The sequence below is a fragment of the Coccomyxa subellipsoidea genome (genome assembly GCF_000258705.1).
Source record: "Coccomyxa subellipsoidea C-169, whole genome shotgun sequence".
In the NCBI taxonomy this organism is placed as follows: domain Eukaryota; kingdom Viridiplantae; phylum Chlorophyta; class Trebouxiophyceae; family Coccomyxaceae; genus Coccomyxa; species Coccomyxa subellipsoidea.
In genome coordinates this window covers 1,323,015-1,344,433 of record NW_005178027.1, presented here as the reverse complement: position 1 = coordinate 1,344,433, position 21,419 = coordinate 1,323,015, and the positions used below count along the sequence as shown (strand labels likewise).

General features: G+C 53.4%; 4 protein-coding genes across 4 annotated transcripts; 3 read left to right on the top strand and 1 right to left on the bottom strand.

Moving 5' to 3' along the window:
• Positions 1 to 474: 474 nt before the first annotated feature.
• COCSUDRAFT_58030 (hypothetical protein) lies at positions 475 to 2,329 on the top strand (the record flags this gene model as incomplete). Its single annotated transcript, XM_005644810.1, has 6 exons — positions 475 to 606; positions 694 to 762; positions 1,272 to 1,460; positions 1,668 to 1,814; positions 1,915 to 1,941; positions 2,072 to 2,329. 6 exons carry the CDS (start codon positions 475 to 477, stop codon positions 2,327 to 2,329), a joined length of 822 nt encoding a protein of 273 aa, XP_005644867.1.
• Positions 2,330 to 3,635: 1,306 nt separating this feature from the next.
• On the top strand, positions 3,636 to 6,609 carry COCSUDRAFT_30869 (D-aminoacid aminotransferase-like PLP-dependent enzyme). Its single transcript, XM_005644809.1, has 7 exons — positions 3,636 to 3,983; positions 4,070 to 4,382; positions 4,536 to 4,780; positions 4,986 to 5,135; positions 5,501 to 5,620; positions 5,727 to 5,851; positions 5,963 to 6,609. Exons 1-7 carry the CDS (start codon positions 3,714 to 3,716, stop codon positions 6,006 to 6,008), a joined length of 1,269 nt encoding a protein of 422 aa, XP_005644866.1. The 5' UTR covers positions 3,636 to 3,713; the 3' UTR covers positions 6,009 to 6,609.
• A 4,231-nt stretch (positions 6,610 to 10,840) lies between these two features.
• On the top strand, positions 10,841 to 13,468 carry COCSUDRAFT_58027 (hypothetical protein; the record flags this gene model as incomplete). Its single annotated transcript, XM_005644808.1, has 8 exons — positions 10,841 to 10,909; positions 11,011 to 11,163; positions 11,291 to 11,440; positions 11,752 to 11,864; positions 11,977 to 12,079; positions 12,313 to 12,570; positions 12,959 to 13,157; positions 13,386 to 13,468. 8 exons carry the CDS (start codon positions 10,841 to 10,843, stop codon positions 13,466 to 13,468), a joined length of 1,128 nt encoding a protein of 375 aa, XP_005644865.1.
• Positions 13,469 to 14,337: 869 nt separating this feature from the next.
• Positions 14,338 to 21,202, bottom strand: COCSUDRAFT_48684 (hypothetical protein; the record flags this gene model as incomplete). Its single annotated transcript, XM_005644807.1, has 15 exons — positions 14,338 to 14,511; positions 14,734 to 14,989; positions 15,332 to 15,458; positions 15,575 to 15,712; positions 15,914 to 16,103; positions 16,362 to 16,461; positions 16,692 to 16,980; positions 17,172 to 17,229; positions 17,362 to 17,508; positions 17,704 to 17,931; positions 18,188 to 18,398; positions 18,549 to 18,784; positions 19,311 to 19,451; positions 19,548 to 19,607; positions 21,053 to 21,202. The coding sequence occupies 15 exons, from the start codon at positions 21,200 to 21,202 to the stop codon at positions 14,338 to 14,340; spliced, it is 2,505 nt and encodes an 834-aa protein (XP_005644864.1).
• Positions 21,203 to 21,419: the final 217 nt, after the last annotated feature.

Sequence of the window (21,419 nt, the reverse complement as noted above, 5' to 3'; positions counted from 1 at the left end):
TTGCATGCATCTGTCCTTCCTCTCTAATCTGTACAATTAATCCGTGTGTCAAAGAGACAGGCTGCCAAAGATCCATGGCAGGGCTTTCTTCCCCCCCCACCCCTGCATAACTTAATACACTGCAAAAATTCTCGTGAGACATTATGAGCCTAGTATATAATCAGCAGGGAGCAGAAGAGAAGGAGAACATAGAGGGCGCAAGCTGTATAAACGTAAGTGCTCTTGCAAGCCTCTTTGTACTCATGCGACCGTTTGCTTTGCCAAGCTCGGACTTGAAAAATCGAGCGACTGTGGCCAGGAACTGGAGACAGTACGCGCATGTGCTATTGATACGGCATCTGCACGGATGGATTTGAGCCATTCCTGTGCAAGCACAGACATCTACAATCTGACTAGGTGTGGCGTGTTTTTCTGCAATTCTGCTTGGCCTGAGAGTTTGCATACTCAGTCACTGAGGCGCAACATTCTCAATCAATGACATGCAGCAACGAGAGGCAACAGCTCGTGGAGGAGCGAGATTGTGCTGTCGAGCAGCTGCGGTGGATGGAGGCATCGAGGGACGACCTAGCACGCCAGCAGGGACAGTACAAGGGCAGGATAGCAAAGGTGCGATAGAATATTATATTGTTCATCTACCCTAATTTGCGCACTGTATTGTATCCCTTGTATGGATGTTGGTATTTTTCAGTGCAGCTGGAGGGAGCCATCAGTTCTGGAGAGAAAAGGCTGCAAGCCACGATAGTGGAATTGGAAACCACCAAGGTGAGCTCATCAAATAGGACAAGTGCTGCTCGGGTAATAAAATCTTCGCAATGCATTTGCTGCTGGCAGGTACTGATCAAACAACTGCTGGTGTGCAGGCCCGATGCTTGCAACTGCAAGCCGAGCGAGACCAGCTCCAGAGTCAAACAGGCGTTACTCCAGAGCGTTGCAGGATTGAGAGGGTCAATCTGCAAGCAAAAGCAAAGAAGTAAGATATCGAGCAAATACCTTGCTGGCTCACTGCATCCTCATGTCTATTGTCTCAGACTCGCCGCAACTTTTAGGTACTGAAGAAGGAGGTGCATGTCCAGGGCTGTTAAGCTTGTGTATGACACAGAGGCTCGCAACAAGGAGCTGGCTCAGATTGCAGAGAACGAGGTCCGGGATTGCCTCCTCCTGTTTTGGCAGTCCTCAGAGACCTTGTACAGTGTTACCTGGGACAGGACAGATGCGGCATCTTGCAACCTGGAGTCTCAGCTTGTCACACAGTGGACATGTTCCTCATGCAGGTAAGGCAGAGGCAGGAGTTGACGGAGTTTGCCTCGCTTGAACACAAGGCAGCTGCAGACGCAGAGAGTTCTGTCGGCAGCCAGATCGCACAGCTGGAGGCCAGGCTGGCAGAGCAGACAGCAGCACTGGATGGAGCGCGCAAGGAAGCTGCAGATGCGCAGGCCTCCTTGCGCACTACACAGTCTGAGGTGCTCTATTGGCTTTATGTCCAGCAAGTCATCTCTCAATAATAGACAGATGAAGAAATGTAGTTGACGACTTTGTGGCCTGTCACATGTCACAATCTACCAGGCCATTTCACGGCATCCACATCCACATTCACATCCACATTCACGGCATCCACACTTTCCAACCTTCCACAAAGTTTTGAGCAGTGTCTGCTTGTTGTTGCGCAGCTCAAGAAGGTGACAGAGGCACACGCCCCATGCGGAGCAGCTGCCGCCAAAGCGCAGCAGGAGCTGACTCTTCTGCGCTCGCATGTGCAGCAGCTGGCACAAGACCGTGCGCAGGCTGCTAACAACATCAGGATTGCTGAGAAAGAGGTGAGCCCTGTTTTGGCACAGTGCCTGAAAGTGTCATGGTGCTTGCCTGAACCCATACTATCACGCAATTTGGGCTCTTACAATGTTTGGCTTTGTGCAGGTGGATCTCATTCACCAGGCCAACGAGGTGCGTGCATCTATGCCATTTGGACCTTCACTCGCTTTGTTATTGCCCTGAGTTCTATCCAGCCAACAGACACTAGTGAACCCAATTATTCTTGTCTCTACAGTAGCTGATGTGTTTGTGTTGCATGCAGCAAATGTTCCGGTACTTGAACTATGTGCGGTCGCGCCTTGGGACACATATAGCCGAGCTGCAGCAGACACCGGACCTGCTGCACCTGCTGAAAGACCTGCACAAGTGGTGTGCACATGAGAGCAGAGGGAGGGCGCTGACAACACCGATGCAGGCTCCTCAGCCGTCCAAGACACCAGGCCTCACCCCTGCACCCAAGGGATTTGCCTCCAGGACCCCTGTTGCCTCTCGCTCGAGGCTTGGCCTCTTTGGGGCCTGAAAGAGAGCCCCAAAGAGTTGGTTGCTGGGCTTTGTACAGGTTGCTGGGATTCCTGACTTGGGACATGAAAATAACGTTTCTGAGGTATTCTCACGTTGGCTGCATCACCAGCACCAGCTATCACAAAATTGGGCCACCCCGTCTACACGCGTTTTCCAAGTATAATTTCAAGTTGCACCATATGGATCAAGTCAATGTAAACACTCCTTCATAAAATTGTGGTTCATCTGCACTCTAAAATTTTGGAGATCACTGCAGTAATTGCAAGACAACCTGTTTATAATTCCTGTTACCGTTAGTGATGATGGTGCACAGTGATTCAAACAACAAAGATTCTTTGGATATGGCCGCAGAACATTATCTCCTTATTCCTCTTCCCGTTTGGTTGGTTCCAAAACATCTATGACTCGTGCAGGTGCACTCCCGAGGCTCTGTCCACCGCTATGGAGCACATTCCCCTTGTAGCCCAGCTTTTCCAGGAGTTGCTGCGCCTCACTCAGTGACTCCCTCTCCTGCAGTGGCACCAGATAAATATCATCGAGCCGAAGATTGGATGGAAGAGTATGTTGCTGGTACTCTTGGAACCCCTCCTAAGATTTGCGCCAGCAAAATGACAGACGTGAAAGGATCTGCATGGGATTGTCAACTCACCAAGGCCGCAAGTGTTTCTAGCTCATCGCATGCTTCACGCACAGCCTGGCCTAATTGAGTGTTTGAAGTCAAAGAGTCGTTGCTACCACCTGGCACCTGCAGCATCAATTGGCCTCGCCTCGCGCAGTGCTTCAGATATGGATATGCAGTACATGGAAGATCTCACTCACCACCCAGTCTTCCTCTTCCGTCAGTCCCTCAAATTCCTGTCACACCAGAGTTTTCATCAGGTTTGTTCTAACACGCTATCTCACAAGATAGCTGCAGGCACTCCAGAGATCAACATGACCTCACCTCATCCTCGCCTGCTGATGTATCTGAACTCTGAGCCTGCATCACTTGAAACTGACATTTTTGGTATCTAAGATGATGTCTGCATGGCCCAAAGACCGATCGTGCTTTCTGAGGCCTTCTCCCATTGGTGCCAGTAGAGAAAGCACTCCTTGCAGGGATTCGGGTAAAACAGGCGGATGCGCCTTTGACCAACATATCGAGTGAACGTACTTTACTTGATTATATCTTCTTTGAATTTGAATATTCCTTTTAAGAGAGAAGAATTGATTTTCTCGGAAAACAATGTTCCGTAAATAGTTCCGGAACCAGTTCAAGGGTTGAAGGGTTCGGCGGCCAGCAGATTTCATCTGAATCCATGAGAGATTGACACGCTTAGATTGTAGTTTAAGGTGCCCTAAGCCGCTCCATACTTGATGACACAAATGTGATAGATCATACCATGGAAGCACTGTTGAGTGGCACTTGGCGTCAGACTTTCTGTCATGGCGCTGTGCAGAGAGAGCTTGGCTGCCAATCTGGTGTAAGGGCGCCTGCACTTCTTTTTAGCGGTCTTGGAAGATTGAAAGTCGAGAGCGTTGAACGACTCCACGCCTCAGCAAATGACACAGAGTTTGAGACGATAGGGCTCTCTGGGTCTCTTGTGCAGCAGACATTGGGAGGTCTTGTTGAACCATTCTCGCGACCAACACAGCTTCTAACCTCTCAAGAGGTGCTCAGTCTGCTTTCTATTTTGTTTTATAGATAATTTATATGTGTTACTTTGCATTAAGTGATTCGGATAATTTTGGCTGCCAGGTGATTGATGCCTTGTATGCTGGAGTCCACAACAATGCGATCAGCAATTACATGGCATTCTACTCATCAGAGCTTGGCGGGATTGTCACGGATCCGGCCCTGATGATCGTCTCTGTTGACGACCACATGGTCCACAGAGGGCATGCCGTTTTCGACACTGCCACATTAACAAAAGGCTACTTGTATCAGCTGGATGATCACTTGGACCGCTTCTACAGCTCGGCTTCCAAGGCAGCCTTGACACCTCCATTCCCTAGAAATCAGATCCGCCGGATCATCCTTGAAACAGCAGCAGCCACCAAATGCTTTGAAGGTGCTTCTGCATCTCCCTCCTTGAAAACTAGCGTCCTGTCGCAGCCTCACGGGTGTGTTTAGTTTCAGAAAATATCATTACTTGCAGGACTGTGTCTGGTACTCCCCAGAGCTGCAAGCAATTGTTGTTGAAGGGTGCTGTTGGCTTTGGCAGGAAGCATCAGGTATTGGCTAAGTGCTGGGCGCGGCGGCTTTGGCATCTCGCCCCTTGAATGCCTGCAGACCAGTTTCTACTGTGTAGCATACAAGAATGCAGCACCGCCAGATCCCAGGATAGGCTGGAAAGTGAAGACTTCACCCGTGCCAATTAAGGACCCATATTTCGCCACCCTCAAATCCACAAACTACCTGGCAAATGCATTGGTGGCCCTGGATGCTCAGCTGGAGGGCTTCGATCAGGTACTCAAACTTGCTTTCTTCCCTCACAAGTCAGCAAGCATTGCTGCTCCTCTATTTTGCTCTGTCTGCGGCCTTACCATTGTTTGCACGTCAACAGGACATTAGTGCATCGATTTTGGTTAAGAGGCATGCAACTTTGCCTGGCTTGGGACATATTGCTCCGCCCCATCCATGGTGCTGAAGCAGCAGCATGGGACGTGTGCAGGGGGTGTTTGTGGACAGTGAAGGCTACGTGGCAGAGGGGCCAGTCATGAATATTGGAATCATCACACATGGGGGTGAGATGGTTGTGCCCCCCTTTGAGCAGACGCTCGCAGGCGTCACTCTGCAGCGGCTCCTGCACCTTACCAGAGAGGCATGCTTCTGCATCTCCTGTACATTAGTATACACAGATCTTGGAATCTTGTAAAAAAATCTTGTGAAATCCGGTGGGTTATGATAAGGCATGCAAGGAGTAAGTTGGCAAGGATTGAAAGAGGCAGTGAGGTTTTGAAGAGCTGTCAAACAAGTGGGATGTGACAGGGGCATGGAATGATGAGAAAATCATACACAATCACCATCTTTCGCATGAAGCAAAAGCTTTTGATTAGACTGTCGTATCTGACCATCGCCCCTGTCATAGGAATAAACTTGGCTGATCCTGTTGCAATGGTAGAGTTCTTAATTATAGTTTATCAAGTAAGGCGACGGCTGAAAAGGGCACAACTTGTGGATGTGCAGGTCCTTGACAGGGGTGATGCAGATGTGCTGGGCTTCATAAAGAAGGTCAGCCAGAGACCATTCAAATTGGAGGAAGCAAAACAGGCGAAAGAGGCCTTCATGGTTGGCAGCAGCACTGTGGTGTGTCACTGGATCCTATCTGCAACCAGAGCCTCTTGCCAAGTGGAAGTTCATTGGGCACGTCAACGATTCACCTCTCATGTTTAATGGTGTTCTCTTGCGCAAGGTGATGCCTGTCATCCAATGGGATGACAAGGAGTTTCTGCAGACAAAACCTACTCCCGAGGTGGGCATCATTGCACTTTCCCTCAGAGCACTGCTGGAGGAGGACATGGACCCAACAGCCAACAGGTGTGCCTTTTGAACCCTCATTTCTGCCATTTTTTTTAATCAATAACATTGTTGTACACTTCTGGAGGGTTGTAGCTCATATCTCAGTTTACTTGTTCTATTTTGTGCCAGGGGACAGCATGTGGAGGTTCCATATGGTTTTTTGACGGGTGCATGAGGCCTTCAGACTGACTGTCAGTTCAGAGCTACAAGGCTGGTTTCAGCCTGCTGTCCTCGCTGCCAAGTACATCCAATAATAGTATTGAACGAATGAAATTGTGACGACTCAGTGTCTGAAGTTGTGATCTGTGACCTAGTGTGTGCCAGTCTGATCCAAGAGGTGCATTGGAAATGCATGCTTTGTATTATTGTATCATAATTACAGGCCCGACTTGCAAGGAACGGTGTTTTCAAATGGCCTAATCATTTCGTGGGCTACTCAATTCTAACATAGCAAGAAAGAATCTTGAAAGCCGACACTCGACTGCATGCAGACCCCCCAGTTCAGGACAAAATGTGTTAACTGTGTCACTCCTTCTTGATGTCTACCCTGGCATGCTGCGACAAGGCTTTGAAGCCCGTCCAGAAGGTGAACAGACTGAGCCCCGTCAGAGGCAGGAGCGTGTCAATGAGCGACAGCCGCAGCCAGAACACGGTGTACAGTACCAGGATGCTCGCCAGGCCGCCGTGGAATGCCAAGGCATAGGTTGCCGCACCGCCCGATGGGAAGCCCTGAGACAGCAACAGACAGGCACATGTAAACGGTGAAACCTTCATTCACAAGTACTCTCTCTCCATAACTCTTACATCAAAGAAAAGCACACAACGCAGGACCATGCAAATTTCGGAAGGCACATATTGCACTCTGACGACAAGATTTGGCCCCACCTGGCCCAAGTCATCAGCAGCTGTGACCCATCGAGCACATTGATGCACATAAGCAGTCAAGGCTTACCTTGAGATTGACGCCCATCTGGGACAGCCGGACGAGCAGGAACAGCAGCGGAGTGGCGGAAAGTGCGGCGAATGCCAAAGACACGACGGCGGGCGGGCGCTTGTCGGGCTGGCGGAACATGTGCTGGATGGGCGGCTTGCGCGCAGCCTCCAGCGCCGCAGCTGACGGCGGCGGCTGCGTCGGCGCGGCCGTTCCCTCTCCCGCCGGCGCGTGGCTCACGCTCACCGCGCCCAGCGGCCACACCAGCGCCTCCGCCAGCGCCTCGTCACCAACTGACAGCGTCACGTCAAACAGGCCTGCCTGCGAGGGTTACTCCGACCTTTCAGTGATTGACTCTGGATCAGATGTCTCATCCTTCACATGTCTGAAGTTGATATTCTAACTGCTTCACGCTTTTCCTGCTACGTGATGATGCGTCTGCAGTCAAGTTGCAGGTAAAGGCTGCCATAATCCTACCCCTTGTTGGATCCGCAAGACCCAATCAACTGTGTCCACAAATGGCACTGGTCAAATTGCCAGATGTTGCAAGGTATTGCAAGTTGCGAAATATCCAAGAGCTCCATGAGAAGGTGCAGCGAAGATGGCCTACCTGAGTGCCGATCTGCTTCACGACAGTGTTGGGGCTGAAGGTGGCACTGAAGTCATCAGGGCTGGACTGCACAGCCTTGGCGGCCACAATCACCAGGGCCCCGCTCACTCGGCTCTTCAGGCTGATGAATGCCTGCTGTGGCGTGAAGGACTGGGCGCTTTCTGGGAACTTCGCAGTGAAAGTCACCTGACCCAAGACATACCACCCACTCATACTCATGTCAGACCAACTTCAGCATGCTTGTCAGCGATGGTTGCGTTTAAACGGAGACCAGTACAGAACATGAAGAATATGGAAACATTCACACCTTGAACTGACTGTTGGGGTCCAGGTCAAGGGCTTTGTCGAGCTTGTTGGGGTAGGGCAGGGTCTTCTTGCTCTTCACTGTGGACGTGTCACTCCCTTTAACAGTCAGTGTCGCCTCAACAACCTCGACACTGCCAGTCAGGGCAATGGGGAAGGTGGCTGATGCCACCTTGGCCTTGCTGCCTTCCTCGGTGGCCGCCACACTCACCCTGCAGCAGCATGCGCAGTCTTCAATGCCAACGCCCTCTTATATGATATTCGCATTGCAGCTGTCAAGGTGTGACATCCTCATGTCTGATGTTTGAGGTCAGCATTGCTCATGCTTTGCATGCATGAAGCCAGGGCAACGGATTGGGTAAAAAAAAGGCAAGATGCGCACCGGTAGGTCCCCAGAGAGACATCAAGGCCAGTCAGGGACGCCTTAAATGAGCCCTGCCCCTTTGACACAAACTTGATGGGCTTTGCGTTCCCCTTGGCCCCCCTGCTGATGCTTCCCTCGACTCCAGACACGGCCGCAGGTTTGCCCTCAAAGTCTTGCACCAGAACTTCCACCTCGGGCTGCACCCCACAGGTTGCCACCTTGATATTTGCGTACTAGCAGAAGCAGCACTTCATGCAAGTGAATATCTTCATGCAGCAGCTCATTGCGTGCAGCTCCCTAAGCTTACAAAAACCTTCACCCTCTACAGTTTTTGTCCTGCTTGAGATCGGGACTCACGCTGCTGATAGGCACGGAGGCAGACAGCAGAGAAATTGTCACAGCCTTCGGCAATTTCCCAGCGTTGGTCAGAAGCGCAAGGGCACTCAGCACATAGTAGGCGTCTTGCACAGAGCTGGCCTCTTTCGCCCTCACCAGCATCTTGGCCAGCGCTCCAAGCTGCATTGCAACACAGCACTGTTCAAACCAAAGAGTTATGAACAAACTGGCATGTTCCAACCCACCAGAAGGCGGATGCGCCCAAGAGACAAAGGTGTTCCTGAATGGAACAATAGGAAAGAATCTGATGTGCAGCAGGTGACCAGTGCTCCCACCTGCAGCTTGTCGAGACTGCATTCGTCTGAGCAGGTGGCTTCGGTGCCCTGCACAAAGCGGGCGATTGCCTCCAGAGCGTCCCCGTCAGCATCCGAGAAGAAGCTGCTGCCCCCCACCGTCTCAAGCACCTGCACCATAATTTTACTTGACCTCTGAAGGTACTGGGGAATTTTGACATGTCACGGCATGCAGCCGGCTGTGGTGAATAACGATATTGTGAGTCACAGTCCATTGAAGATGTTGGGCATGTATGAAGTCTTAAAATGCACCACCTGGGGGATGCCGGACAGCAGGCCTTCCACAGCGGGCATGTGCTGGCTGCTGATGGTGCCGGCCTTCTGCGCAGCAGCCGCTGCGAGGTAACCGTGCGCGGTGGCAGTCAGGCTGGCGGCGCCCTTGGGGGTGTCCCTCAGCCGCCCCTTACTGGCCTTCAGCTTCTGCAGCAGCGCCAGCGCGCTGTCCAGGGCCTTGGCGGGTGCTTTGCGGCCCAGCACTGCCAGCGTGCTCAGCGCGTAGTACGCGCTCCTGATGTCGCTCACCCCCGACTCCAGACTGGCCACCGCCACCTTCTCCGCGCTCGCCGCCGCCTTCTTGTCACCACACCTGCAGCCATGACATGCTCGAGCCTTTCGTGTGGACAAATAGACTGTGGCGTGGTGTGATGCAGTGGCAAGGAGGATTGGGATGCTTTTTATAAGGATGTGGGAATGCGGGGTTCTGTCACACACCCGGCTATGCCTTGAAGCTGGCTGGCATAGAAGGCCGTCTCAAGGTCAGTCGACTCAGACGCTAGTTGTGAGCTGGCCAGGTTGCATAAAGCACCCTTTTGAAGCATGTCTGTCGCGCCCAAGACCGCTAGAGCCCCAGATCCAAAGTAGGCATCCTTCAAGCTGCAGGACAGAACATCCCAATGACATGTGGCGGTGGATGCTACCAGTCCAACGTGGAATGTAGTGTTTAGGCAGAGGTGCTGTAGATTGATACAAATAAATGTTTCCAAAACACTTCTGGTGTTTCACCTCGCTCCAAAATCCCCTGATGATCCCGCCTTTGACAAGACAAGGTTCCTCAACGCTGTTTCGTCCTCAGATGTGTATACCTGTGTATTTCCATGAGTTTTCTCTTAGATAATCTAAATGCTGTACTGGTCCAACCAGCAGGGCCTTAGACTTTGAGCAATTCCTGCGTCAGGCACAATCACAAAAGTGACAGATCAATCGCCCAAGACGGGCTTCAGATACTTCACAACCCATACCTCGCTGGCATTTGCTACCAAAAATGAGATTGACAGTATGAGAAGGATTGCCCCCCGTAGATCAAGGGAGGTATGCCGCATCTTGCTCCTGTCGATCAACTCTGCTGCAAATCTTCCCAAGACATTTGCCACTCGCAAATGAGCAATAGCAACAATACCGGTCTCTATATCGATCTACTATAGCATCTGCATCTTCTCTTTTTTCATTATGTATGAAGAAACGAAACAGCTGAGGAAATCATTCAGAAACCCTGCAGGGCATTATGGAACAGCAATTACGATGGGGTCGACCCTCTGCCACACAAAATTGGTTTTTCGGCCATCAAAGCGAAGAAGTCCCATCATTCACACGTACAAGCAAAGGGAATATTACTGACATCACACTTAAAGAGTCAGTTTAATGACGGAGCCACCCAGTGACGCAACTAGTGGAGACGCCAGTTCTGTGGGCCTTCGAACTATTTTCGACGATGTCCCGATTATGACAAGCACATTCATGCAGTTAGGATCGAGTGAGGCCATGTCAGGCATGCTGCCGACGATCAGTGGTGCCTTTCCATCTGCTGGAGGCATGCATGGTGCCATTAATGGGCCTGGTTACATGGCACTGAACAGGACAAGCACAGATCATAGCCATTTCGGGATCGACAGCGATGATATGACAGGCATGCACTGCCACTCCTCATCATAATTGCACTGTTTTGTTCCCGAGCTGTTATTCTTGTGACCCTTGTGTGTCCTTCTTCACGGTGCAATATTCTGGAACAGGAGTCTTGCTCAGCTGAGCACGCTACCTAGTGGAAATTGACTCATCTGCATGCTGCCATTAATATGATGGATTACGTGTTGTATGTTTCCTTGCAGACAAAGCAATGAAGAAGAAGAAAGCACTGCAGGAGAAGTCCAAGCGAGCGCAGAGAAGATACAGGGAGAGGAAAAAGGTGCCGAGGGTTCTTTGCACAGTAGTACTTTAATAAAGTGCCTGAATAGCCCGTTAAGTTCACTCAACGCATCGTGCTTGAGCATGGTGTACTCTATGCAGGCCGAGTCCGAGGAGCTGAAGAAACAGATAGAGGAACTTTCGAATCGCCTCAGCAGCCTCACGGCCGAGAGGAACAACCTGCAGAACCGCAACAGCCTCTTGGAAAAGGTGGTCCAAGTGCGCGGTAGCGGCGGCGACGCTGCCTCATCGCAGGTCTGCTTGCCTCCTCCCTTGTCATGCATTGCCCCCACCTTTTCCTCAGCCCAGCAGGGCGCAGGCTCAACGAGCACTTGTGTGATTGTTTCCTTGTCTGCCGCATTCATCAATTTTGTGGGTGCAGGCTTTGGACATGCCAGCGGCGGTGCCGGACCATGTGACGGCATCGGCGACATTTTTGGGTCTGGTGTATCCGGGGCGCGGCCTGGAGAGTTCGATCAGGAAGGAGCACATGGACAACATGACGCCCGAGGACTACAAGAAAGTGTGGCGGGTGCGCAGCCTGTCCTCAGCTGAGCGGCAAAGAGTATTTCTTGGTGAAATAAAACAATCTTCATGAGGAGATGGCTTTCTGGTGAATTTTGCTGCAGGAACTCGTTCAGGGCAATGTTTTCAGGCAGCTAATGATGTGCGAACCAAGTTGTGCTGCAGTTGAAGGGATCCTCCTTGGGATAAAGGCATTGGACTCAAGTTTGATCTTGAAAGATTTGTACTTTAACCCACCAAGCTGGGGCCAGCCATCATGCAGGCACATTAGATTGCAAGCTTGTAAGAAGCAAATTTTGGCATGCATGGTGTGTGCAGGATTACATAAACAAGCTGACGCACCTGCTGCTGGCGTCCGAGGAGGGCGGGGACGGGGCAGCGCTGGCGCAGATCCATGAACTGGTCGAGGCGCAGCGCTGGGCTGTGCAGTGGTAAGTTACCAAAGATATCTTGAAAATTTCTGAAACCACCTGAAAGCTACCTTTCCATATCAATTTTAGATTGGTCCTGAAGTCCTTAGATTATAAGTCGGTTTCTGATCAGGTACGGCAAGAACGACATGTCTAAGCTGATGAAGATCAGCCTGGACGTGCGCCGTGAGGGCTCCACCCACTTCCGCTCCGTCGAGGCCGCCCGCTCCCTACTGGTGCGTGCCTCACCAGCTCCCATCCTGAAGTCCCCCTGCCTAGCTGAGAAAGTGGGACCTGGAGTCATTGACGTGCCTGTATTCTATTTTCCAGAGATCTGAAGACAGGACCGAGGGGCAGAAATGCTGCGAGGGGGATTGTGAGTGCTGTATGAAAATGACTGGACATCGTCAAGAGCATCTGTCTAACAATCATGTCAGTGCAAGCGTGAGGGTGTGCGGACATGGCGCAGGCGTCGCTGGGGCTGTCGATGGACCAGAAGTTCCGGATAGTGGCGCTGCGGCGTCAGTTCCTGGGGCGGCTGCAGGGCATCCAGCACAGCCGCGCGGTGGCGGCCGCGGCGCTGCGGGCAGCCATGCCCGAGTCCTACGACGACATCGCCGGCCTCAACGCCTTCACAGAGGCCAGCATCGCGCAGGAGGGCCACCTGCGCGCGCTCATTCAGGAGCACCAGGAAGCCTACGGCCTCGCGCAGTACGGCATCCGCGAGGTGCGCCCCTGTCCCTCCACTCTCTACGCTACTTGCAGCAGGCGGGTCCTCCATCAGCACAGCCTAGCAAGGGGTTTTCACTTGGTGGTCGCTACGTGACAGGCAACGTGACAGGCGCAAGGACATGCTTGGTCCAGCTGATGAGTCCAGAGTTCAGGCACCTGTTTTCATTGTTCTCTTGTCAGCATTGAACAGTTCTGCGCACCAACTTGTCTCTGCACGTGGGTGTATTGTGGTGTGGGTGATTGACACTACAACGAATTGATAGCCTGCCAGGGGCATGTGCAGCAGTATGGATCTAGCATCACACATAAGCACTGCCATAGCTGTAGGACATCTGTGAAGTGACGGTCAACCTTGCTGGCAGCAGGTGCTGACGCCGTTGCAGGACGCGCGACTGCTGGTGGATGCGTACCCACTGCCGCCTGACCCGCTGCTGCTGTCGCGGCTGGTGGCCGAGGAGCTGCGCGACCCTTCCGCACACCCCTCCGCAGCCGCCGCCATCGAGGCTGGCCCCCGCTCAGCCCCTGGCAACCTGCTCTCCCTGGCCCCCGCGCTGCCCTCCCTCGAGTTCCCTCCCCTGCCAGGTGCAGCACGGACCTCTCCTCCCCATTTGGCGTCCTTTGTTCTTTGCTTCCCTCCATGACCCTTTGGTCACTTCCTTGCAAGCGGTGCTATCGCCTGCAAAGAGCGTAGGATGTAGTGAAGCAGTCAAGGCGCCTGTGCATTGTGCTCGAGTGTATTCTCTGGCGCCCAATACAACCAAGACTTTGGGGTTTATATGATTGCTCATGGGTGTGTCTTGGATCGTGCAGGAGACTTTTTCGAGGCCCCCGCCGAACCACAGCCCTCCAAGAGCAGCCCTCCTGCGCACACAGTGACGACCGGATTCATCTGAATGAGGCATGGTGCCTATCTGTCTGGGTGGAGATTCTACCAGCAATTCATTACAATTTGCTACATTTGCCTGCAATTCTTCATCGCTCAATCAATCTTTCCTTGCAAGCTGCCATGAGCAAGCAGCAGGAGCCTTTGCACATTTGATAGGATACCTTAGGGTGTGGGAACGTATAATTGGGATTTGCTGATTTAGAGAATAGCGTGGAGCGCTTTCCATGGTCTGGCCAGAGCTACAATTCTGTAGCACTCATCCTCTACGTGTAGAGCATATGATATTTGAGAAGCATGCTAGACCGTGAACAATAATGTCCTGGGGCCCAAATGGAATGATGGTTGTCATCTAAGAGAGATCCAAAATTGTCAAATTCAAATGACCTTGGCGTTGGGATCGATGCTTGCGATGTTGCTATTGCTTGTCGATGGTGCTGTGCAATTTCAAGTTGTCATGGGACATGCTATAAAATTTGATAAGAGCGTTCACGTAGCCGTCAGTGAAGCCACGTCACACGCAGGGTGCACTAGGGCACTAGAATTATAAACGCATGCGCAATGTTTTGACATCTTTGACGATAGCAAATGAACGGACTCACAAGAATGCCTTCTGTTACACCAGCTGTAATATAGTCAATGGGCTTGATTCTGGCAAAGACTATTCCTCTCACTAGCCATTTATTGCACATGGTGACATCAGTTGCTCATCACCCCGGCCATATGACCGGCTCTCATGTAATTCTACAATCACAAAATCTGACAGGACTTGTCTGCACAAAACACGACATCATCGACAAATCGAGATCACTCCGTCGATATACACACACCCTCACTGTTGCGTCTGGAGACATTCATGTATACATACAAGAGGCACGCTCAGGACTCGGCAGGAGCGCCCGCGGGAATCAGGTTGTTCAGTTGGCGGCCCACAAGGTAGCGCTCCTCATGAATAGAGCGCCGCAGCTGCTGCACCTTCAGCGCCGCACACCTCACCCCAACCGCAACCAGCAGCCCCACCACCTCCACAAAGTACGCCCACGTCCAGCACACCTGAACAATGACAACACCCACCTCCATCACTCCTTGAGCACCAAGAAATTCTCACGGACGTCCTCTTGTTTTCATAGAGCGCCAGACTTGGCAGAGAGAGAAGCATAAGACCTTTGCCAGTCAACAAGGGGCTAGTGACATGGACAGGATAGACAGGGCAAACATGGCGGCTGGGCAAGGGGCTTGAATAAGGGGCATCAGGGGCTGCAGCAGGGCACGCACATGGAGAGCGGCAGCCGGGAGGCCGGTGAGGGGCAGGAGGCCGCGCGTGAGCAGGTAGGGGACGGCCAGCAGTGCAGCGGTGGCCTGCAGGGGGGGCGCCACGAGCTGCGCGAAGGTGTCGCGCAGGGGACGCCCCAGGAGCCCGTGGCGGCCGTTGGGGATGCCGGCCACCATGTGGTGCGCAAACTTGAGCCCGATCAGTCCCAGCGCCCAGTCCTGCTGCAGCAGCAGCGCCGGCATTGCCCTCGGCGGCACCCTGCACACATGGACAACCACACCGCACATGGATACTGCCCACAACCTTTCGGCACTGGAACCATGCAACGGTCCTGCAGATGAGCACTCCTGTGCACATGAGCACGGTTGTCTTTGCATGTGAGCAGGCCAAGATGTCGTGCCTCAGAATGTTTAAAGAAACCCCAGCACATTAGTAGATTGGCCCCGGCTGACAGGGGGCGGTATAAGCACCGAGCACCGTGCCCACACTTAATTCGGTCTTGCTTGGACCTGGTGTATTCAATAGGGGGTAGGAGGAAAAGCATGTAATATTAATAATAATTAGGATATATGCGCAAAATGAGGCAGCTGCAGGCGTCACCTGAAGGGGGCCAGCACGAGGTCGCAGAGCAGGCCTGCCATGAGGGGGAGCACGCCCAGCGCAGTCACCAGCAGCGCAGCCCCACACGCACCCACCCACAGCCCCTTGCCCAGCTTCCGCACCACCCCTGCCCATCCACATACGCTCCCTCAGACATGAAATTTTCCTGGGGCAAAAGAGTAGTCTCTACCGTGACAGTCGCACGAGTGTCAAGCAAAAACGGATATGAGTAAGGAGTATTACCAGCGAGACTGCTGGACGATGTCACCCGCCGGAGCCACGCCAGCACTCTGCAGGCGGCCCACAGCGAGTAGCACCCCGCCGCTATCACATACATGTCGTGGCGCAGCGGCACGTTCAACAGCGTCAGCAGCTGGCGACCTGGGCACCACAATATGCAATCCTTACAAAGTATTCCAGCCATCCATCGTACAGGTGCAACTACTGACCCTGCAGGGCTAGCTGCTGCTGCTCCCTCTCAGTTGACAAATCACACATAAATCACAGCAGCATCAATGATTTTCTAAATGAAACAGGAACCTTGAGATGATTATGAGGGAGTTGTGATCACAGGGATCTCACCTGTGAGCAGTGGCAACATGATGCCGGCAGTGACGGTGGCAATGGCCGTGACAATGAGCAGCCCCAGCAGCGCAAGCAGCCGCCCCTCCAGGCCATCCGCCTCATCGGCCTCTTCCCCCCGCATGTTCACGTCCACACTGTTGCCGCCGCCATTCGCCGCCCCCAACAGCCGCGGGGGAGCCTGCTGCGCCTGCACCCCAAGCGAAATACCCCCTCATATATTATATTTGGAGCCGATGTAGAATCTCCTTGGGGTTGAGATGGGCCCACCAACGGTTCGGTTGCACCGCACCAAACGTGGGAAAAATTTCAAAAAATTGCCCTGACCATGAGCGCCCTTCACACAGTGAAACGACCCATTTGCACGTTCGGTCATAGGCAGCCACAGAGTCTCAGGGAACGCCAGCCTGTGGCAATCTGAGGAAGAATGGGCAGAGGAAGCGCGCACCGCAGGCTGGCCGGGCTGGGGCCGCAGCAGGTAGCGTTCTAGGTCAAGCAGCCAGGCCGCCCTGCGCAGCCACCACGACAGCGCCTGCCGCACCGCCCGCCTGCACCAGCACACACCATGCCCTCACGTGACTTCCATTTTGATCACCCCGCCCACACTGCTGCCATGACATACTGCAATGCAGTTTCTCTTGTGCTACAGCAGCCCTTGAAGGGCAGGCAACGGATGCCTGAGCATGTGTGCCACAGATGCCTCCATCAGAAGCAGCAATCGGAAATGCACACAAAGCTGCACAATGAGATGCTAGAGAGGCAGGTGGCAGCAGGGCACCTGAGATGCAGGTGGGGCAGGGTGAGGGGCAGGCAGACGTGGAAGAGCAGCAGGTCGGCCGGCAGCTCAGCCAGAGCGTCGACCAGCTTCAAGCGCAGCGGGAACAGCGGGGGCGCCAGAAAGGAGGCCGCGCGGATGGGCACGTGGATGCATGCCACTGCCAGGCACGCCATGACTGCGAACGCGCCGGCCGCGCGTGCCATCTGCTCCCGCAGCGGCGCCGTCATCAGCTGCCCAAACGGCTCCTCGTTATCCATGTCGTAGGGGTCCCTCAGAAAAGGCAACGCCCCTGCGCAGGCATACATTATCTCAAAATCTCACTGTGCACGATCATCATCAGAGGGCTCGAAACCCAACACAGCCCACTGCTAACTTTTCACGGTAGAAAGCATGCTTCTCACAGTGACATCAAGGAACCATGAGGAAGCACCAGCGTATGCAAGCAGCATTTTGAGACTCAATAACGAGGCACGGCAGTACCTGGCCGGAGGACGCCACGCGCAATGGACAGGAAGCTGGCGGTGGCCATCAGGAAGCCCTGCAGCACAATTCACAGCTCTCAGCATAACATGAACCAGTATCTTCATGTGCTGTCTAGCACCAGCCGCATGATCGAGCAGCGAGAAAGGAGCGCCACGACAGGAGACTGCACACGGGTAGCGCAGCTCACCATGCCGAGCAGCCAGTGCAGGAGCACAAAGCTGAGCCCGAAGGAGATGGCCGGGCGGTGGTGGACCAGGGGCCACGCGCACATGTGCAGGAAGTACCCGTGCGCGATGGGCAGCAGCGCCAGCTCCGTCAGCAGTATCGAAACCACCTGCGCCACACGCAGTTTCCATGAACCCCTTGTGGCGCATGCGCACTTCATTATCTCAACTTTCCTCATTTCTGTGACCTATAAATTTTCAGTGATCCTGATCTATCTGCCTATCTTCTGGTATCTGCAAGATGAAGCCGAACCTCTAACACCGGATTGAGGAGGGCCAAAGTCTGGAAGGGAGCGGCAGCGGACCTTGGCAGCAAAGCCGACGCGGATGAGGTAGGCGCGGAACTGGCGGCCGGCCAGCGCGAGGGCGTGCTTGGCCCAGGCGATGCCGCGGCCGCGACGGCCGCTGCGCACGACCTTCCATGCCAGGTAGGTCCAGAGGCCCGCCAGCGCCAGGCCCCCCACCACCACATACCCCGCCACCAGCACCGCCCAGTCAGTTATCGTCGGCTGCGCCAGGTGCACCTCCAGCTCCTGCCAACACAACACTGTCAGAAGATGTTATTCGGAGAGGAATCATGCCAAAATAGACAATCATAAAATTAGCAGCACAAGGAGCGGCAAGTGTGACACCGCGTTCAATTTGGATGCTCGTTTTCTCTCATATTCTAGCATCACAAGCCGCACAGCCACAATTTTACATAAGGTGACAAGGGGCCAACATGTCATAGAGTACTGAGAAAACAGGAAGGTGATGGCAAGGCAGGTTGTGGTCCAGGAGGGGACACACCTTGATGACCTGCTCGAAGACCATGATGGCGCCTGCCACGCCGGACATCTCCACGCCGGTGAAGTCCTCCGGCAGGACTACGCCCCCGGTCGCATTGCCGGCAGGCGCCGCTGCCCCCGCGCTGTGCAGCCGTGCAGGATCGTTCGCCAATGCATTCAGCACCGAGGCTGCCTGGTCGGGCTGCAGGTTTGCCAGCGCAGACAGCGCAAGCCTGCGAGTACCATCCCTGGTCTCTTATGACGGTCTCTCATTTCTCAGAACTTTATTACAACAGGGCTCCAACACTGCTCTGTGCACAGGTGCACAGAGCACGACTGCATTACAAATCCTTGCAAAGAAGAAGGTAAGGGCAGAAGCACACCTGCCTACTGTGAAGGGCAGCAAGAAGGCAGCGAAGAGCATGGTGGCGGCCAGCAGTACGATCATGGCCGCGTTCTCAAATAGGCCGATCAGCGGCCCCTGCAGGCCCAGCAGCGCGTCAAAGTCCACCTCCCTGAAGTCGTCCCCGACCGGTGCCGCCGCCGGAGCAGCCGCTGCTGGCGCCGCCTCTGCCGCGATTTGTGGTGGTGGCGCCTCTGCAGTTGGCACGCCTGCTTCCTCAGCAGCCGCAGCATGCTGCGTTGGTTCAGTTTCTTGCGCAGCGCTCTCGCTGGGTGCATCTGTGGGCCCCTGCTGCGCTTGTGCTCGAGCCTGCGATCGCTGACTCCTCCTCGGAAGGCTCCCCTCTGAACGCCCTGCATGCACTCCTACCTTTGGTCAAAACATACCAGTATACCGGAGCCAGACATTGCTGCATGCCAAAGGAGCTGTAGAAGCAGGTGCAGCGAGCATTTGCTGAGTCAAACACGGGCCTCACCAGAGATAGAGGAGGCTTCTTCTCCTTCCCATCCATCATCAGATGCTGTCGACCAGCCCTCTCCCTCACTGGTCCCACCCACAGCTGCAATTGGTGCAATCCCGCTCCCATTACTGGCATCCATCTCGCCCGCAGACTCGCTGGTCTCTGGCGCTGCTTCTGGTGCCAAAACCTCTGCCTGCCAGATGCCCATGAGAGATGTAAAAAGGTCGACGCTGCCGTTGCTTGTCAAAAGCAAAGTGTAGAATGGTTCTGTAGGCGCCGCACCTGTGCATCCGGCACAGGCTCTTCTGCCTCGATGGGAGGCACGAGCGTGGGAGCCAGGGCAACCCAATACTGGAGCATGTAGTCCCATGCGGCACTGAAGAAGAGAACCGCGCAGATCAAGCAACAGGAGATGACCAGGCCCTGCACGCACAGCAATCCGCATTATAAGTTTAGCGCTCCTCGCGAACCTACATATAGCATTCCATCATGACAGTTTTTGCAACTCTGGAGCTTTACCTGTATGCAGTCTGCCAAAATGAGCACTGGCTCAAAGCGCTGTGCTATGGTTGCAGCTCCCTGGACACAGACGAGATATGACTGTTTCAGAGGCATGGATGAAATACAGTTGAGAAACATGGCAAGTTTTGATGAGGCAAGAAAGCTTTGCAGGAAGACTCAGCTAGGTTACAAAACAAGGATGACTTGACAGGATGAGCGGCGACCTATACCTGTGCGAAGCTGCGCATGAATGAAATCCTCCAAAGCCAGCAAGTCAATGTCGGCGCTATGCAAAGCCATGTCACCAAGACAACGAGCACCTGTGCACCAAGAGAACATCATGTATTAACAGTAACACACGTTTGGTGTCATTAGCTGACAGGTGCCCCTGTGATGGATCCAGAAGTGCTAACATATGTCCTCACCCTGATCCCGAACCGCAGGCTTCTGCTGCCTTTGACAACTAGGCCCCACAAGAACTCTCGGAGAGGTAGTTTGGAAGGAGCGTCACTGGCGTACAGCTTCGTGAAGGAGAACGGATGTTGGCACAGCTGCGTTCAACTAACATGATTAAATTCTGAATTGAGGAAGGAAGCAAGAGCATGGTGGATCAAGGTGCAGCACGTCTGAGAGATGCAAGGGTTGGCATATTGGCTCACCTCGCATTTCTCCTTGCCTGACATTCGTAGCCAAGACAATAGACAGTCATTGTGCACATACTTGATCGTCCCACTGCATTTGCAAGGGTGGAATAAGGGTCTTTCAGGCTCTCCCTCACATCTACAAATCCTACAAACCACCTCATCGTCATCCATGCTCACTTTGAAAGGTATTCGACTACGTTTGCATGCAGCTCTGCTGCTACTGTTCTACTTCTGCCATCAGGGGACTATCGGTATCATCGGTACTATCGAGGCATCCAGGTGCTTGACAGGAAATTACGGATCCCAGGTTCTGGGTGTGCGGATCGAGGTATTTCGAGCAATGAGGACGAAATCCATTGCTACTTCGCAGACGCTTATGCGAATATCAGACAGCTGCAGAAAATGAACGGCTGCAGTGTCAACAATTGACAAGGCCGGCAAACGGGTGTTGAGGTGATGTGCAACATGGAACCTTTACTAAGAGTTGATCGTGCTTTGCATGCTGGACTCATCATGTCGCGTCAATCCTCGGACTTGGATAAGAAGAAAATATGCTTGATAAATTGTCCCCACATCCATCGCACTTTTGAGAAGATGGATATGTTTAGATCTTGAAGTGCTCGCGCAGTTTGACACCGCTGTGTTCACCTGAGTACTCGGACGGGTGCGTAATCTTGGCGTTATCCCCAACCACCTGCCACCCTGCCAGCAGTATTTCGCGCAAGAAGCATACGAATCATAAACAGCCGCATGCGATCTTCGCATGGTACCCAATAAGCCTGTGCCTAAAGCCAGCAAGTCATTGAAATGACCGAACAAACCAGAGGCGATCTGCCAGAAGCATCGGCTCCTACTAGTGGACTTAAAGGGAGCTCTGACATTGAGAATCCCCACAATGCCAAACAAGAGCTGGGTAGACGCCCCCCAAACGATGTCGAGCCACAGGAACGTGGAAGGGACGAGAACAGTGCCGAAACAGATGATGAGCTTGACCAGGACGCTGAAGACGAGGAAGAGCACGAAGACCATTTGGAGGTGACCTCACATCTCTCATGCAAGACTTGAACAACGGGCTCCCCGCAAGTACATTGAGTAACAGCAAACTTAAGGGCATGTGCAGAGCTGCTTCAGTGTATTCCAGGCTGGGAGGCAGTTTGAGCGCAAAGAAGTCAGAGGGAACCATAGAAAGCCATGCGATGAGTGCCTCACACCATTTTACTTTGGCGACATATACTACCAGGAGCCT

Excerpts from the sequence above, each read along its gene's own strand:
- COCSUDRAFT_30869 (XM_005644809.1), top strand. The coding sequence starts at position 3,714 with ATGGAAGCACTGTTGAGTGGCACTTGGCGTCAGACTTTCTGTCATGGC. Across the intron at positions 4,383-4,535 it reads AGCCACCAAATGCTTTGAAG|GAAGCATCAGGTATTGGCTA; the intron begins GTGCTTCTGCAT and ends TGGCTTTGGCAG. Across the intron at positions 5,852-5,962 it reads ATGGACCCAACAGCCAACAG|GGGACAGCATGTGGAGGTTC; the intron begins GTGTGCCTTTTG and ends ATTTTGTGCCAG.